This window comes from Eubalaena glacialis, chromosome 9 (genome assembly GCF_028564815.1).
Source record: "Eubalaena glacialis isolate mEubGla1 chromosome 9, mEubGla1.1.hap2.+ XY, whole genome shotgun sequence".
Lineage (NCBI taxonomy): Eukaryota > Metazoa > Chordata > Mammalia > Artiodactyla > Balaenidae > Eubalaena > Eubalaena glacialis.
This window is the reverse complement of record NC_083724.1, coordinates 2,007,688-2,025,711: the sequence shown is the minus strand read 5'-3', so window position 1 is coordinate 2,025,711 and position 18,024 is coordinate 2,007,688. Positions and strand designations below refer to the sequence as shown.

The 18,024-nt window shown below is 65.0% G+C and overlaps 1 protein-coding gene across 1 annotated transcript in view; it reads right to left on the bottom strand.

Annotated features, from left to right (window-relative positions):
- NOTCH1 (notch receptor 1) overlaps positions 1 to 17,778 on the bottom strand; it is a 46,967-nt gene extending 29,189 nt beyond the window's left edge. Inside the window, exons 1-2 of the mRNA XM_061199601.1 lie at positions 17,500 to 17,778; positions 15,666 to 15,747 (exon numbers count right to left, since the gene is read on the bottom strand). Coding sequence (XP_061055584.1) covers positions 15,666 to 15,747; positions 17,500 to 17,560 — 143 coding nt within the window. The 5' untranslated portion in view covers positions 17,561 to 17,778. The remainder of the gene's footprint in view (positions 1 to 15,665; positions 15,748 to 17,499) is intronic.
- Between the last annotated feature and the right edge of the window lie 246 nt (positions 17,779 to 18,024).

Genomic DNA, 18,024 nt, shown 5'->3' with positions numbered 1-18,024 from the left:
CAAGTGGACCAGAAGGGCCCACTCGGATGCACAACCCTAGACCCTCCAGCCACGGGGCAGTGTGCCCCTGAACCAACCCCCCTCCGTCCCATCCTGAATGGGGAGCCTCACGTGGACGACTGTGGGAGAATCCGCCTGCACCGGGAGCATCCCGGCCAATGAGGCTGTATTACGCTGGGCCGGCAAGAGGGAAAACGCACCCAGTAAATCAGGCGTCGGCAGCGCGGACAAAGGGCGGCTGGGGAGCAGGTGCGCCCATGGCTGGGTACGCGGGCAGCAGCAGCTGCCAGCCCGGGCGCGGCGGCCGCCAACCCCAGTGGGCGGGGCAGGAGCCAGGGGGGCCCCTCTGTGGGGGAAGGCAGCAGCTGAGGGGGTCCATTGTCCTCCCCACTCCCGCCCAGGCCTGGTGGACGCTGCCGTGAAGGCACGCTGGCCATCCGGGCCGTCTCCGGGGCTGGGCCTGGGCCTGGCCGCCGTCCACCAGCACCCCAGCCAGGGGATGGGCGGGGCCAGAGGGAGGGGCAGCCTCCGGGGGTGGGACTGCCGAGGCAGGTGCTTCGTGGGATGTGAGGTACGACCAGGGTCTGGCCAGGAGCCTCAGCTGGGAGGGAGGAAGCCCTGAGCCAGGCGGGCAGGGTCTGGGCCTGGGGGGGTGGGGGGCGGCGGAGCAGCTTTCAGCCAGTCCCGGAGGCCACGCCCCAGCGCCCCCCACCCCCGAGTTCTGTCCCTGCTCTGGCCAGCCTCCAGCCATGCCCCCTCTGTCCCGTGGACCTGTCTGCACCGCTCTCCCACCCTGGCTGTAGTGCTGGGCTTCCTGGGGAGGCACCCACGGCACCCGCCCTTCCCTAAGAAGGCAGAGGGCCCGTGAGGCTGCTCAGACATGGCCAGGGCCACCAGCACCAGTGAGCAAGCCCCTCACGGCCGTTCCGTCCTCGACACCTGTCCTGGCAGGTCAGTGTAAGTGCCCGGCGGGGACACGTGCCCGGGCTTGGAGAGGGAAGTCACACCCAACACCTGCCGTGCGATTCCAGGCCAGGGGCCGTCGGGGGCCGTGTGGAGAACCCGAGACGGGAGGCACGAGCCTCCTGCAGGCTGGATGAGAACCACCCCATCCACCACGCGGCCCAGCCCCTGGCACCCCAGGGCCCATGATGGCTCCCCGTTCCTTGCTCCCCTCCTGAGGGAGGTCACCCCAGCACCTGCTCCTCCACTGGCCTTCTCTCCCAGCCACACACGGCCTGGCCGCCTGGGCGGGGTGACCTGTCCTGGCCCACCCTGGCCAGCGGCAGGTGAGCGACAGGTGGGGCTGAAGGCCCCAGGAGAAGGGCCGCAGAAGGGCTGGCTGCCCCCCCACCGGCTCCGCCCCCACCCTCACCCCTCACCCTCCCCACCCCCCTAGGAGGAGCACCTAATGGCCGCGGCCCGCCCAGCCTGGAGCTTTGTTCCCCCCTCAAAATTTCCACTGTGCCCGCTCGGCCCTCCCTGCCACACCCCCCCAGCGCTGCTCCATAGAAATGCAACCCCAGAAAGAAGCATCCCCCAGAAAGAAGCATCCCGAGGCAGATGTTGCCTCGACCTTTCACCCTTTCACCCGGGACTAATTCTAAATTGTGCTGTTTTCCTTTCTAAGTTAAGCAGGCCATCTGCTGCCCCCAGGGCACAGATGACAGCTCCCTCCTCCCCTCAGTTCCAAGGCGGAGGGACTCAGTACTGAGGAGGGATTTACTCAGTTCTGCCCTCAAGGAGTTTACGGTCCAGTGGGGCAGAGCCAGGGGTGAGCACGGGCCCTGCACCCTGGCTGGGAGGGGGGCAGGCAGGGGATCCGTGATGTGCTGCCGCCCTCCTTCCTTCTGCAGGAGGGACAGAGGTGCCCCAGGGACGGGTGTCCTGGGGGCTCCCCCAATGGGTGGGTGAGACACAGTTCGGTCAAAGGGACTTTGGGGGCCGAGAGGGGCCTCCTCCCTCTCTGCCAGCCCCGGCTCTGCGGTGTGCCCCGCCTGCCTGGGCCTCGGTTTCCTGTGCGGGGAGGGGGTCGAGGGGACTGCGTGGGCTCATAGAAGGCCCCAGGCAGAGGCAACCTGGCCATGTGGGCAGAGGAGACTCTCGCTCTAGCCAGCGCTGCTGGATTTGATCTGCACGCAATTCACCAATGTGTCCCTGGGAACATGTTCGCTGCACCAGGGGAGGTGCGCCTGTTTAAGGAAAGCCGTGAGGGACACAAGGGCTCCCCAGGCACAGAGGGCCCCGCCCCACCCCACGCTGCCTGGGGGCCAGGACGTGCAGGACGAGCTTGTAACCTCGGCCGGAGGCCACATCTGCAGGGCCCGGAGCCTGCACCCCAAAGGTGGGCAGGGGCCGCGCCACCCAACACAGAAAGGGGCAGCTCTGCAGGTCCCTGGGCCCTGGGCCCCCCCACCAGGCAGCCTGCGTCCCGAGCCCCAGGGGGAAGCAGCCCCCGGCTGACTGCAGCCGTCCTGTTCTCACCTGGCTCCACCTGTCCCCGGAGTAGCAGGGAAGGCAGACTCCCCCTGCCGGCCCCTGGGACAGCCCCTCCACCAGCGTCCCTTCCAGCCCATCTTCCCGCCACCTCCGAAGTCCAAAGTCTCCTCTGGCCGCGGAGGGCAGCGTGGTTACTCACGAGCAACAAAGCGGGGGTGGGGGTGGGGTTACCCTTCCCAAACACCCGCCCCCAAGCTGGGGGCCACCAAGCCGCCTGCTCCCAGGGAGGCCGAGTCAGGGCCTGGGGTCCCGCCCCCAAGTTGGGGGTCCCACAGCCGAAGACCCCTCCCACCCCATAGCCTGGCCCGGCTCCGCCTGTAGCGGGTTCCGGCGAGAAGCCCTCTCCCCACACCAGCACAGCCTCCTCTCACGGGCTTTCCGCCCAGGACCCTCCAACACACAGTGTCACCAGGGCCCCTGAGGACGGGGGCCAGGGAGCATGGCTGGCTCACCTTGGTACCCGCGCTCCTCCCCAGAGGTGGTCCGTGGTGCTGAACAAAGAACACTGAAGCCCGCCGCCAGGCAGGCAGGCCCGCCCACCCCTGGGCAGCTTGGCCGGGAGGTTCTGAGACCCCTGTCCCAGCCCAGGCGACTGGGGCCACCTGCAGACTGAACAGGGAGACTGAGGCCAGGAGAGAGCAGGACAGGGGGCGCCAGACTCTGGGTCCCCAGCTCCTCCCCCAGAGGGGGTGGGGTCAAGGAGCCCAACTGTGTTCCTGGCCAAGGCGTGGGGGGGCGGTCCTGGGCTCCTCTGGGCAGAGGCCAGTCCAAGGCCCCCCAGATCCCAGTTGAGGGGTCACACCTTCCAGGAGGCACCAGCTGCTAATGGATGATGTGCTCACGGCAGGTGTGGGCGCGCACGGTGACATCTGCTGGCCGCCCCCCACTGCGCCCACCCGGGGTCCTGGGGTCCTTCCTCACTGGGAATAGCCAGGACAGCTCAGCTCTGGGGAACAGAGCCCCCCGGGGAGACATGAGCGCCAGGGTGAGAGGGCGCCCGGTGACTCCGACGGCCCCTTGCCCTCACCTCCCCAAAGCCCCCAGGACGAAGAGCCATGGCAGGCCAAGTCCCCAGGTTTCTTTCAAGCCTGCAGGATCCTTTGTCCAGATAGATACCTGTCTGAGGGACAGGCTGGGTCCCAGCTGTGACTCTGCTGTGCCCAAGGGGCACCTGGAAGACGGCCCTCTGCACTCCCCTCATCTCTGCCCCTTTCTGCTTCAGGGGGTACCCACCCACCCAGGGCATGGGTCAGGTGGGGGTGTGCCTGGGTCAGCCCAGAGCGTGGTCGGCCCTCCATGGGTCTGGAGGCTACAGTGTGGGACTGCTGCCCCCTTGCCCGACCTGCCGCCCCAGGAAGTGACTGCAGGGGGGGCCGGCCAGCACCTGCCTGAGCTGTGGTCTCCCTCCAGCCTGTGTAGCCGCTGGGCTGGGGCAGCTCAGAGCTGCGTGGGGTGGGGGTCCCTGCCCTGGCTCCCAGGGCCTCGGGAAGGAGGAGAAGGGCAGTCAGGGCTGCAGAGGGACGGGGGACCCTGAAAAGGGACCAGCCGGGTCTGATGCAGACAGACCCCAACCCCGAACAACAGTGACCCTCAGCCCAGAATGGCAGCAGCGGGCAGAGGAGGAAACCTGGTCCCCGGCCGGGTGAGGTGTGGCGCGCGCTCGGCCCCAGCAGCTGCTCCCAGCACTCTCCGCTCTTTGTCTTCAATCTTTCTCCCAAGTTGCATCTTTGGATGGTTTAAAATATGCTGGAAATAGGAAGTGCCGGAGCACGGGGAAACCCTTTGTGTGTGGGACGGAAGCCGTCCTCCCGGGAAGCCACCTTTCCCACTGCAGGGAAAACAATGCCCACCCGTGGCTCACGGCCCCCCGCGGCGCTCAGAGCTGCCCCACCCTTGACGTGGGAAGTGGCTTGCCCGTCTGAAGGGACGGAAGGGCCGGTGCAGAGGTCAAGCGGCTTCCCGGAGATGGCCCAGCTGCAGCGGGCAGGGGCAACCCAGACCCACCCATGGGGCAGGGACGGCCGCTGCTTGGCCAGCCCCCCACCCCCACCCCTCGGACACTGCAACACTGCAAAAGGCACAGCCAATGGGGCCAGAGTGTCCTGGGAACGGGCTGTCCCGAGAGAGCCCCGGGGGCTGTGGGGCGTGTGAGAAAAGCCTGCTGCCCCCCACGTCCCCACTCTGCTGGGGGAATTTACCAACCACCCCCAAAAGATGGAGCCTGAAGCTGGAGAAAGGCTGGAATGGGCGTCCTTCCCTGGGCTCACCCCAACGGCCCCCCGAGGCCCACGTGGACGAGCCTGCTGGCCCTACTGCCAGGGATCCCCACAGCTGCCGGGGCCTCTGCTCCCAAGCAGGACGGAGCCAGACCTGCGTCCCCAGACGCTCGGATGCAATGAAGGGATGGATGCGCGCGCAGCCTGGCGCCACGGGGAGGGCTTAATCCAAAACTCGATTAATTAAGTCAGCAACTGCAGCCAGAAACCATTCTGCAACTTCCCGCCTCTGCTCTCAGGAGCAGATGCCATCCCGGGGGTTCGGGAAGAAGGAAGGGTGGCCCGGCGGCGCTCCTGTCCTCTCCCGCTGACCAGGGCAGACGCTGGGGGCAGCCCCGCTTGTGTCCAGAGTCTGGTCAAGAATGCAGGGGGAGGACACCAAGGACCCCGTGACATGGGTCCCAGAATGAAGAAACTGTGGACACCCCTCCCCAACTCCCGGACCTACTTGGACTCTGCCAGCTGTATCTCGTCTTACTCTTGAAACGGCCCTGCAAGGACACACTGGGCCCATTTTACAGATGAGAATACCAGGGCTCAGCCAGGTTATGCCCACGGCACCACCTGGATTTGAATGCAGCTCTTAACCTCTCCTGCCCCCAATGGTGGCCCGACGCCGGCCACCAGGGCGCAGTCAGAGCACGGCTGTCCCCCTAGAGGCAGCTAAAGGGCCAGAAGGCGCTCCCTGGGTAGAGAAGGAATGTGTGGGTCCCCTGCACCCCAGCTGTCCCCCGCCCCCTGCCCCCAGCAGCCTGGATTTCTTGCCTGACCGCCTGCTCTCCCCAGACCGGGAGGGCGGGAGCAGACAATGCATTCTTACAACCCCACAAATCAGCTGAAACTCAAAACCCCAGATTGGGGGGGTGGTGTCTGGGTGAGAAGCCTGGGAATTGGGGAGCTCCCAGCCGGTGGGGGGGACTGCTCTGGGCCCCGGCTTCCCCGCACCCCTTCCGGGCAGCAGGAGGGTCCCACCAGTGCCGGACACCTGTCACCACCCTCACCCACAGTGCCTGCGTGGCCTTCCTTCCTGTCTTGTCTGGCTCTGGGGACGGAGGGGATGGAGGCCACAGCCAGCCATCCCCAGGCCAGGCCAAAGGAGAGCCGGCCCCTGACTAAGCCGCAGCACAGGGCACAGGCTTCTGGGGGACCCCAGGGCCCACCACCAGCGCCCCTCTCTCTGGACCCTTCTCCCAGCTCAGGCAGGCCACCTGCCCACCGCCACCCACCCCACCCAAGGCAGACCACCAGGCTCCCGTGCCCCCCCAGGATCCCGTGCCCCCCCAGGCTTGCACACGGGCCCATGGTACCCCTGGCCATCCACTTATAGCCCTTGCTCTCACCCCAGGCCCAGCACAGGCCCCAAGGCACCGGGGGGCACAGCAAACACCAGAAGACAGAATCCTGCCAGCTGCACCCAGGCCTGCGTGGGACAGGCCTGCACTGTCACACCCTGGGGCCACCTGGGCATCCTGGGCCAGTTGGTGTGGGTCTAGGGCCGTCTGGGGGGCTCTTCCCTGTGGGGAAAGCAGTAGGTTCTTGGGTGGGGCATGACCTTCTGCCCTTGTGTGACCTCGCCCAAATCCTGAGCTCGGCTGGTGTCTGGGAGAGCTTTCTAGACGAGGCCTCGGAGTATTAGGAACAAGCTCCAGTGTGGAGTAAAGCTAAGCCGACACGTCCCATCGGGATCAATCCATGGGACCACCACATGGGACCGATCTGTGATACTTCTCATAGGGGAGCTCAGAGAGGTGAGTGAGCAGCCCAAGGTCACACAGCCCAGCACAGGCCGTGCTATGGATGGCCGCACCATCCCAGCCCGGCCGGGCGGGAGCAGCGTGCTGGAACGGGGGAAGCCCAGTGCTGGACGACCGGCTCAGACCGAGCCTCCCTGTGCCCTGCAAGCCGGGCCTTCCCGAAACCTGGATCTGCCCACCTGCCTCCACTCCCTGCTCCGTGCCCACGGCTCCAGCCCCCAGTCAGGCGCGCATGCCACATACCTGCCGAGTACCTATGCCTATGCTGTGCCGGCCCTGGACCCTGGACCACCGAGAGGACGCCACCATGGTCTGGGCCCCTGCCATGGTGGATGCCGGGACACACAGCCCTGCCTGGCCTCCCACGTCTGGCTCTCAACCAGACAGGCCTGGGGCCACCCTCATCCTGACCCCGGAGGAGGAAGTGAGGGGAGCCCCGCCCTGTGGGGCCGCCCCCTAGGAGCCGGTCCCGGCCTGGGGAGCGGGGTAATGAGACCCTCGGCTGACCCAGAAGGCCCAGAGGTAGTCACCTCCCCCAGCCCTCTGGACGGACGGGAGATGGAGGCCCCAAGGGGCGGAAGTGTGGCCAGGCCCCCGCCTGTCCCCGCCTTAGCCCGGCCTTTAGCTCAGCATCGCTCTTACTGAAAAGCTCTCAGGGAAAAACACACACACTCAAAACTCTGGCTTCTCCCCCAAACCTCTCATTTCCAGTAACTGTGCAGTTTCCGCTTATCAACAACCGAAACAGAGAGGAAATGGTGGGAGGCAGGTCCCCGTGCCCCAGGCCCTGCTGCTGGGGTGCTGACAGATCTTCCCAGAGGCTGCCGCCCACCTCCTCGCACAAGCGTCCCCCCGTGGGCCCTCGACGATCTACCGGGGCGGCCAGGGTCCAGGGCAGCGCCACGACCTCCCGGCAGCTTCTGGGGCCCAGCAGGCTGGCCGATGCTGAAACGGGGCAGGGGGCCTCCCCGGGGCCCGGCAGAGGGGCCGCCGCTCGGCTGTGACGCGTGCTGGCCCATGATCGTGGGGTGAAGGAGGCGGGAGGCTGGGAGGGATCCCCGGAGAAGGGGACGGCCCCGGGCCCGAGCGGCACCTTGGCACCAGGCCCAGAGCCGGGGCTCTTCCCAGCCTCCAGCTGCCTGTCCCCCATCCAGCGTGTCTCAGACCCTCAGCCCCTCTCCCAGGCCCACTGCCCTCACACTAAGGCCCATGTGACGACGCGGGACCCGCCTGCACGAGGCCTCGGCTGGGCTGGGTGAGGCTGGCCTTTCGTGCCACCTGTGCGGCGAGAGTTTGTTCAGCAAATCACAGTGTCAATAGAGGGACAAGGGACCGTTTACCCAGCTGAGAAGAGCAACCAATTCAAGCCCTTCAGAGACACACGACTGACACCCAGCCCGGTGACAGACGGAGCAGGAGGGACAGGCGGGGACGAGGCTCCCACACTCACGGAGCCAGGCCAGACTGCGTGCGGCAGGGTCACAACGCGGCCGTTTCTTTGGCGAAAATCCCGACAACAGAGCTGGCCCTGGGCCTGGCCTACTGCCGGTGAGAGCGGCTCCCACCCGGCGCCCACCTGTCTCCGGGCAGCCGTGGGGGTGGGGGTGAGCTCTGTGAATGCAGGTTCTGGAGCAGCATTTAGGCCTGGCACCTGCCCCACAAGGACTCCCAGATCGAGGCTGGCGGGGGCTGGTGGCCTGCCCGAGCGACTCTCAGGTTTGGGAACCGCTGGGTAGGCGTTGGAGGTGAGGCCTCCCCAGGGCATCCCCCGCCCCCACCAAGGCCTGCTGGGAGCCAGGACCCCGGGCACTCCTTCCAGGAAACCGTGAGGGCCCCAGAGGGCTGCCGCCATCGCTCAGGCGGAGAGAGGCTCCAGGTCAGACCTCCAAAGACGGCCCCCAGCCCCAGCCCAGGAGAGCCCAAGGCGCCACAGTGCCGCACGTGGCAGGGGGCCCCGGGAGGCCTGAGCCGCAGGAGAGGCCGGACCCTCCGGAGGTGTCCACACCCCACCTGACGGGTGCCCACTCAAGGCAGCAGCTTGGTGTCAGGAAGGGAGCGGGGAGCAGGCAATGCTTAGCCTAATACACTCCGAAGTGTGGACGACAGGATGGTGACCCCTGCCCCCAGGCCTGGGGGAGTGGACGGTGAGGTCGAGGGCCCCCTTTCCCAGAATGCTTCCATCGCAGGGGCAGAGGGTGCGGGTGGGGAGGAGACCCTCAGCAAGAAGGGACCACTCAATGGTGAAACCCTGGGAAGGGGTTCTGTTCCCGTAGTTCCGTGCGTCCCAGAGATGCACAGAGAGCTACCCCAACCTGTGATGCGGGGACCAGCTCGACCCTCCCCACTGGGGCCGAGCAGGTATCCAGATGCTAACACCGTAGGAGGGCCACTTTCTCAAGGGCCCGCGGGCCCCTCTGGTGCCCTGCAGGAAACACGGAGCCTCCCTGAGCCCCGAGGGCCACTTGGAGGGGACCCATCTGTGGCTAAGAGCGAAGGGCCAGGCCCCTGGCCCTCTCTCCTCTCACACAAGGCTGAGTGCCTCCTGCTAGGGGTACACCCAGGAACTCTGAGCTGACCCTGAGGGTCCAGGAAAGGATGTGCTCCCACCCCAGGGAAAGGCCGGGAAGCAGGCAGATGACGTGGGCAGGGGCCGAGGGTCTCAGCCTTGCTCCCCAACACATCCAAAGCCTTACCGTCCACCGCTGCCCCTAGCTGCTCCTCCTGCCTGCGGCTGCACTGCCTGCTGACCTGTCCCAGTGCCTCTGCCCGCTGTCTCCACGGTGGACTCACTCCAAGGTCGCGGCAGGCCTGGGGCACCCGGGCGAGGTGTGCCCACAGCACCGGCCTCATACCGCAGGCGGTTAAGGCGTCTGCCCTGAAGTCTGGCTCTGAAACAACGAGCCTCCTTCTCCTGCACAGGCCGGGCCTGTGTCTGCCTTGCCCGCCCAGACCCAGCCCCGGCACCTAGTAAGTGCTCAATAAAAATCCGCTTTCCCCTCGCATTCCTGACGCCGGGCAGGTGGGACGCTGGCCCTGGAGCCCTGTGTGCCCCTCCTCTGGGCCTGTTGGCGCTCGGCCGGTGCCAGCCAAGGCCCAGGGGCAGGAGCCGAGGCCGCAAGCTGACGTGGAGCCCTGAGCAGGCTGGGACCGCGGGCACGCTGGGCCATCCTAACGAATACACCCAATATGTGCCAGGCCCCACTCGAGGGGGCTCCGGGGCTGCCAGGCGGACGGCCACACAGGCACAGAAATGAGCACCAACTCCTCCAGGAAGCCTTCCACACATCTACCACCCCCAACACCCACCTCCTCTGGACTTCTGTCCAAGACCGCATAAGGACTAGGAAGCTGTTGCCACCGCCAGCCAATCCCTGACAGTCTCAGGCAGGTCAAGTCCAGCGCCCAGAGGAGCGAGGCACGGACACGCGCACTGAGTGAAAGAAGCCGGGTAAGAGAGAGGAGAGGCATGATTCCACGCGTGTGAAACGTCCAGAACAGGGAACGCCAGAGACAGACAGTAGATGAGTGCTCGCCAGGGGCTGGCGGGGAGAAGAAAGGGGAGTGCCTGTTTAATGGGTGTGGGATTTTGTTCCGGGTGATGAAAAAGCTCTGGAACTAGGTAGAGGCGATGGTTCCACAACCTTGTGAATGTACTAAATGCCACTGAAATGTACACTTTAAACGGCTAAAATCATAAAACTTAGGATATGTGCAAACTGACCACCAAAAAGCAAATATCGATCCCCCCCAAATCTAGTCGTCAGCTTCCTGAGTTCTCAGAGAGCAGAGTCGGGGAGGGTGGCAAGGCCTCGAGAAAGGAGATGCCAGGGGAGAAGCCAACAGAAGCCACTCTGGCAAAGGGCCTTCCTCTGCCCGCCAGCCCCTCCTCTGCAGTACCTGTCAATCACTGCTCCCTCTCTAGTGGGTGTGTCCCCAGCCCAGCCGGCCAGGCGGTTAAGGACACCAGAGCCCAGAGCTGGCCCCAGACCGGCAGAAGCTGCCCTGCTGCACAGCCAGGTCTGACTCCTGGGCACCTCTCCACTCCACCTCTCCACCTCTCTCCCACCACGCTGCTGCCCACTGCCACCATCCGGGCATCTACAGGCCCATCCCAGGGTCCTGCTGGGATGCAGTTGGAAGGGAGCTCCAGGGGCCACCTAACCCCACACCCTCACGTACAGAGGAGGAACCTGGGGCCCAGAAAGGAGACGCGAGTCTCAGAGGGCACAGCAAACCAGAGCCAGCTGGCTCTGTATCTGCTAGACTGCCTGCGGCGGGGCATGAGGTGGGGCCCACCAGAGACAGCCCCGCCGGGAGCTTCAGGACCGTCAAACACATCCTGACCCACAGTCGTGATGCCCCGAAGCCAGCCACTCATTAAAGCCTCTGGAAAGAGTCTGAAAAGTTCTGGATATGCCCATACATGAAGGCAAAAGCTGATGCAAGCTGGCCTCAGATCCCCACCCCCTTTCCCAGCCTCTTCATCTCTCAGCCTCAGTTTTCCCCACCTGAGGAAACTGGGGGTTTAGAAAAAAGCAGAGCTGGCCACCACCCCAAGGGGGTATGAGCCTGGTGAAGAAAAGTCTGCCAGGGGTTTTATGAGGCCGGATAAAAGCAGCTGTGTGTGTGTGAAGGCATTATCGTTACATTATTGAGGAAAGCAATCAGGATGCTCGATCAACTCTGCAAAGCCACATCTTTCACTATTTATAGACAAGACACGAAGCAGGAAAGATGCCCTCCCCACCCCAGGAGGGCGCAACCCCTCAGCCCAGCCCGGCACTGCCCAGTGGGCCCCACCTGCCAGCAACAGCCATGGCCACCCATCAGAGTCACAGTCAATGAGGAACAGAGACAGTCCCAGCTCTCATGGGACCTTCAGACTGCCACCCAGCACTCGGGGAGTGGAGCCGTGACGCCCTCTGGACCTGCCCCCCACCCCTCCACTCCGGCTTCCTGGGGTCCCAGCACCCAGCCCACGCCCCCCGCCACCCAGACCCCGCTCAGCTGTCCTGATGAAGAGCTTCTCCTCCATCAGCTGTTTGCCCTGCCCCACTCTCTTCCAGCTAAGAGCACAGTTTTCTTTTTTTCTCTTTGTTAAAACACGTCACTATTATTTTCTCAATGGAAAAAACGTTGGCTGCTGTACAGAGGCAGGGCCAGGCCCCAGAAGGCACCTTCCTGCAGAGATCGCGTGTTCCTTGATGTCCCTCTGCAGTCAGAGGCAGGAGGTGAAGCTCTCTAGCTGACGCTGTGCGTTTACCGTGTGTTTTTCTAACCCTGCGTCCTTGGAGCCCAGGCACTGCATAAACAGAGGAAGTCCTGTACAGACCTTGTTCGCTCTCAGCCTAGGAGTGAGGATGAGAATTAACCTGTTCCTCCCCCCCCCCCACCCCACGCCTCGCCCAAGGCTCGCAGGTGACTCACTGGAAACAGACCAGGTGACAGAGACGCAAAACGTTCCATCCCTCTGCAGCCGGGCAGCCAAGTCACTTCCACCCGACCCTCTGAACCGCCTCTTTTAAGGGAAGTTGTCGTCCCCGCCCTGCTTCCTCACAGAATGGCCAGCGAGGGCCCGGGGCAGTGCAGGCAGGATGCGGCAGTGGTTAGGAACACACACTCTGGAGAAAGAGTTAGGGCTGGGCTCTACTCTGCGCTGTGTGATGCTGGGGCCAAGTGCCAACTTCTCTGTGCTCCGTTACATGCCTGATTCCCGTGGTTACGGGGTTGTTCCGAGCCCCACCCACCATGCTCACCTCCACCTGACATGTCACGTGTTCATGCTGCCTCTCCTGCCCCCACAGCGGAAAGTGGACTCCATGAGGGCAGGGACTGTGTCTGCCCTGAGCCCACGGTGCCCAAGTCCAGAGCAGAGCCCAGCAGGCGCACAGAACCGCAGAAGCAAACAAGGAAGGCACCGATGGGAGCCATCGCGGGCGATGAAGTCCTCCAAATTGGCCAGCCCCTCCGAGGCAGCACGCCGGCTTGGGCCCAGCAGGCTGCACCTTTCGGGTTCTCTGAATTAACTCATTAGCCAACTAAACACTCTCAAATGAGGATCCTGAAACCAGCAGCATCAAGTCAAAAGGAGAAGACAGGGAGGAAACGGGCCCTTGCCCTGTGCCTGCTGCGCGCCCCTCTTACGCAACCTTACACATCACCGAGAGATCAACCGTGGGTCAGCCCCGAAGGACAGACTGGGGGAGGGGGGGGGGTCTGGATTCAGGTGACCCGATGACCTGAGGTCACGAAGCCACTGGGCAGCAGAGCCAGGCCTCAAATACAGGATCGTCCAAAGCTGAGGGCCACCACACGCTGGCTGGCCGGACTTCCCTCCCAGGTACTCTGGGTGTGCACCCCACTTCTGCGATCACCTGGAAGACGCCCTGGTAAAATTCTGACTTTCTCGCAGGCAGGGGGAGCGTCTGAGCCATCCTGGGGCCTCAGCTCCCAGCCCAGCACCGGGCAGCACCCCCCCCACCAACAAGCCTTTCAGAGGGAAAACGCACGCTCACCCCACAGATGGCAGCTCCCAGAGGCCTTCCCACACCGCCACCCCAATCAAAAGGAAAGAGGGGGCGCCCACTTCGGTATCTCCTCGACACTGACAGGGCGGCACGGAGGCTGGAGACGCGCAGAGGGTCGCAAAGACCCGCCTTAGCCTGCCGCCCCCCGGGCCACCACATGCAGACACTGTCCAGAGACAGCACTCCGCCCCTGGGGACACGCAGCCTTCCCGCCGCGGCCACTGGCCAGCCGGGCACTGGCTCTCTGTGACTTCCCGGGGGGCCTTCGCACCAACACGAACCTCTTTTTCCCATCCTGAGCCCTGTAGACACCTGACTGGCAGCTTCTGGGGAAGGTTCCTTCTCTTTCGGGTGGAAACAGATGAGTCACCTGCTATTAACGCGCCTGGCACAATGACACCACCGTTTCCCACGCCCTGGCCATGCAGGAGCCAGCAAATCAACAAGAAAGTCAAGGAATTTTCTGAGGGTCCTGGCTGGATACTGCCGAGCTGGAACTCACAGCCAGGTCAGCAGGGCTCCAGAAGCCTGCACCCTGACACCTTTGAGGAAAGAAAGTGGCTCCCCCTCAGCTGGGAGAGCAGGGCCTCCCCCATGAGCAGACCTCCCAGGGCCTCCGCGCAACGGTGGGTGATGGGCGAGAGCGGGAAGGCACAGGCCCCGGGGTGGCCGCAGCGCCCCCCAAACTGCCCGGTGAGCCTGGACCCCTGCCTCTCCAGAGCCGGGGCCGGTCGCGGCTCTGATACCCTTGCCTCCCACCCGGGGTGCCCAGTGGTGCGGCCTCTGAGGACGGCGCTTCCGTTCATCTTCCAAGTGGCTCTGTGGGGTGTGCACAATGGGGTCTCTGTGTGCCGAGCCCGGCCGGGTGCCAGGCCAGACAGGCGGGCTTCCCGCCAAGGGGGGGCGGGGCGCCGGGCCCAAGGGAGGAAAAAGGCCGGCACCACAGCCCTGATCCCTGGCCGTCTTGGGGGGCAGGACTCTCAAAGTGCCCAGGCTTGGAGAGCGGGAGATCACGCCCCCGTCCCCTTGAAGTGCCTCACTCTGAGGCCAGCGAGTAAGCTGCAGCAGCCTGTACCCCAAGGCACCCCCTTCCCCGCCCAGGCAACACTCGGCTGGAGCTTTGGCCCCGGGAGGCCCCGGGCTGTCCCGGCTCCCCGGTCACACAAGAAGAGACTGCTCCCACTTTCCCCAGCACAGCACTCCCCCCCACCCTCCCAAAGCCCTCTGCAGAAACGCGGAGGCTGCCCCCCGCCCCTACACATAGACACACACACACCCCAGTGAGCTGAGCGGCCAAGCTGTAGCAGGAGTTCGAGGGGCGGCAGGGAAGGAGTCTGCATTCTGGGAAGCCACGCATAATTAATCACCCAGCATTAATCCACCTCCCCAACAATAGCCACTGCACTTCCACTGAATCCCAGCTGTCGGTCTCTGAATGAAAGGAAACAAGATTTAGGGCATCAAGCGTCGGTGAGGCTTCTGCAGGAGAAAAAGGCCCCCAAAAAGCCAAAAAAAAAAAAAAAAAAGTAGTGCGCATTCATTAGTGTCTGACAAAGACACAATGCGCTTTGTCCATTAAACTGCTCACAGACCTGCTTAATTGGCTTCAGTCTGGGGAGGGTGGGAGGCAGTGGAAGGAGGGGGCTGCTAGCCCACTGGCTGGGCAGGCAGTGAGCCCGGGCTGGGGGTTGTCAAGGGAATGGGTCCTCAGCAGTTGGAATGAGGGCGCGCCAACTCGGCAGCCACTTGGGCAGCCTGGGGAGGGGGGCGTTTCTCCAGCCACCAAGCACCTCCTCATTATTCCCATCAGGGACGAACTCAAGTTGAAGGCCATCAGCCACAGCAGAAAAACTTCCCTCAGGCTGACTGGTACTCAGAGGCAGGCGGCCAGGCAGTAGATTCTAACCAGACTACCCGACCACAGACCTCAGTTCACAGCTGAGGACCCAAGGCTGGGAAGGTGAAGGGCCAGCCGGTTAGGAGGCCAGAGCTGCAGATGCCAGGACAGAAACCAAGTTTCTGGCAGGCACTCCCACCCCCACACCCAACGGAGGTGGGCACAGCCAACAAGACGAGTTCCAACTTCCCTTCCCCAACCTCACCTGAGGCCAGAGAGAAGTAGGCAGGGAAGGCAGAGGGCTGGGAAGGGTGGGTTTGGCTTTGAAATAGTCAGTTTCTTGCTGAGCGGCATCACCTGCCCAGGAGGCGCTCACCTGCCCAGAAGAGGTACTCCCCGGTTGGCAGGGCGGTGAGGGCTGGGCCTCTCTACAGATGCTCCAGAGCCTCCCTGGCAGGTCAAATTGTTTCTCAGGGACTTCGGAAAGAAATGGGGTACCAGCGATTCCCACCTAGCTCCCCAGGAGCCTGAGGTGGCCCACAAAGGAGCGCTCCAACCTCCATGGGCCAGGCCAGCTCCACACGCAGCATAATTGCTGGTGATTAAGTAATTGCCAGACTTTGTCCAATAAAACTAGCACGTGACCGCGCCCAGCCTTCTGGGCCATCTCCAGAAGACAATGGCCTAGTGTTCTGTCCCTGCTGGCCCGCTGCAGAAGGCAGGGGCTCTGCTCCCGACAAAGCAACAGGTCCCTGCAGGGGCGCATACTCACACACAGGCCTCAGTGCCGTTGTGGAACACTTCACACTTCCCGCCATTCAAGCAGGTCTCGCTGGGCTGGGAACATCGCAGGCCTGGGGAGAGGCAAACGGAGACGTCAGCCTGGCCAGCACCCCAAGGGGCACTGCCCACCCCTCACCTCCTGTCATGGGGTTGCTGGGGGCCGGGGGCCCCAGGAAGCTTGGCATGAACCCCAAGGGGATTCAACATTCCGCCCAGAGTTCTGGGGTCAGCAATGGAGGGAGGTGGTGTGGTGGGTGGCGGGTGGCTAGGTCACGCTCCAAGTGGAGGCGGGGTGGCCTGAGACGCCTCGGGGACAGCAGTGGAGGAAAGCTGGGATGACCCCGGGCCATGCTCCCAAAGTTCTCACTCCCCGCCCCGTCTTCACTGCGGACCCTGGCTGGGCTGGGGCCCCTATCCAACCACCAGGATTGTCTTGCTGTTCAAACAAGTTCTTCGAGGGGGCGGCGCTGAGTGGGGGGTGGGCAGCCCTGGCCACACTCAGCTCCTCCGCTCGTGGGAAAATGCGACAGCTGCAAGGCCCGCTGCCCCTCCCGCCAACAAAGCGCCGGCCGGAGGAATCAGAGCGGCCCATTGTCGCGCCAGGGCCGCCTCCTGGGGCACCGGGACTGCACCCCGGGGACCGGGCCGCGCCTCCACGCCTCCACCGACACCCAATACCAGCTCCCCAGGGCGGGCATCTTCAGTGGCAGCGCCCCCACACACACACACCCAGGGGAGGGGGTGAAGATGCTTCATTTGGAAGGAATTCGACCCCATTCCCTGGAAGGGGTCAACTAATCAAGCCCCTCCCTCTCCCTCTTACCAGGGCTATGTAAATTAAGCCCCCCATGGGGGCCGGGGCGGGGTGTGACACGGAACCCTATCTTCAGGAACCTGGGAGCTAATACTCCCTCCAACTTTTAGGGGAAGAGAAAAATTAACCACCATCCGATTCCTCGGAGATCCTCTTGATGTGAAGTGGAGAGAGTAATGACCGACCCACCCCCACCCCCCCCCCCCGCCGCCCCCCGCAAGGTTTCCAAACTTGAACTCCACAAAGTGAAACTCCCACAAGTAGCAGCTGTCTTCCGCACACACACATCCACCCCCCAAACTGTGAGCCGGGATGGGGGCAGCGACCCGGCGTGGGGAGGGGACACCGCGGGCGGGGCGGCCAGGAGCCCGGGGACGCCTGGGTCCGCGCCCCTCGCCCCGGCCCTGCGCAAACTCTCTTACTCGGGAAGGAGGCCGGGCCCGCCGGGCCCGCCCAACTCCCCTCTGCCCACCACGCCCGGCGGCCGGATCCGGCAGTGCGGCTCCGTAAAGACCAGCGCGGCGCCCCGGACCCCACGCTCCACGCCCCAACATCCGCCCCCAGCGCGGGCAAGAGGCGAAGAAAAAAGATAAATGGCCCCAAAGCAACAGGAAACCAAAACCGACTCGATTCAAATCGAAAAGTAGTAGGCAGCTCGTCCGCCCGCCCCGGCGGCGAGCCCCACGCGCGGCTGGCGAAGGGCGAGCCCAGGACTGGGTCTCCCGGGCCCCCAGAGGCCCACGCCCGGCTTCAAACCCGACTTCAAACCCGGCCCCAAACTCGGTTCCAGGCGCGAGCCGCCTGAGTCCGCCCCGATGGGGCAGGCGGAGCGGGGGAGGGTCAGTCCTTCCCGAGCCCGGGACTCCGGCCCCTACCCTGTCCCAGGTCGCCCGGTCCCCCTCCCCACCCTGGCCGCCCGCTCCCAGCCACCCGGGGCGCGCGCCTAGGGCGCCGCCAAAAGTTTCCGAAGGCGCGGAAAGTTGCGGGCTCGCGGCGGGCGGTCGCCTACCTCGTGCGGCGAGCGCGGGCAGCAGCGCCAGGCAGAGCAGGGGCGCCAGGAGAGGCGGCATGCCTGCCCGCCGGCTGCCCGCTGCGTCCGGTGGCGGCCTCCTGCGCCCGGCCGGCGGCGCTCGGGCGCACACGCGCGCGCCGGACTGTCCCACGGGCGGTGGCGGCCCGCTACTGCCCTCTCCTTCCTGGCTGGAGGGCGACGCTGCGCTCTCGCGGCCTCGCCGGTCCGTCTCCGCGCCCACGATCGTTCCTCCGCTGCGCCCGCGCCCCGCGCCCCGCACCCCGCACGCCGCACCCCAGCGCTCCCTCCCACTGCCGAGGCACTAGTGAGGCGCTGGGCCGCCGTGCGCTCCGCCCCCGCCCCGCCGGCCCCGCCCCCGGGTCCCGCCCCCGCCGATCCCTCCGCAGCCGTCGCCCCCTCGCTGGCCTCGCCCCTCCGCGCGCCTGGACCAGCCCTACGCCTCCTTGGGGTGGGGCGCGCGTCCCGAACCCGGGTCCTCCGGGGTTGGGGGCCGCGGCGGTG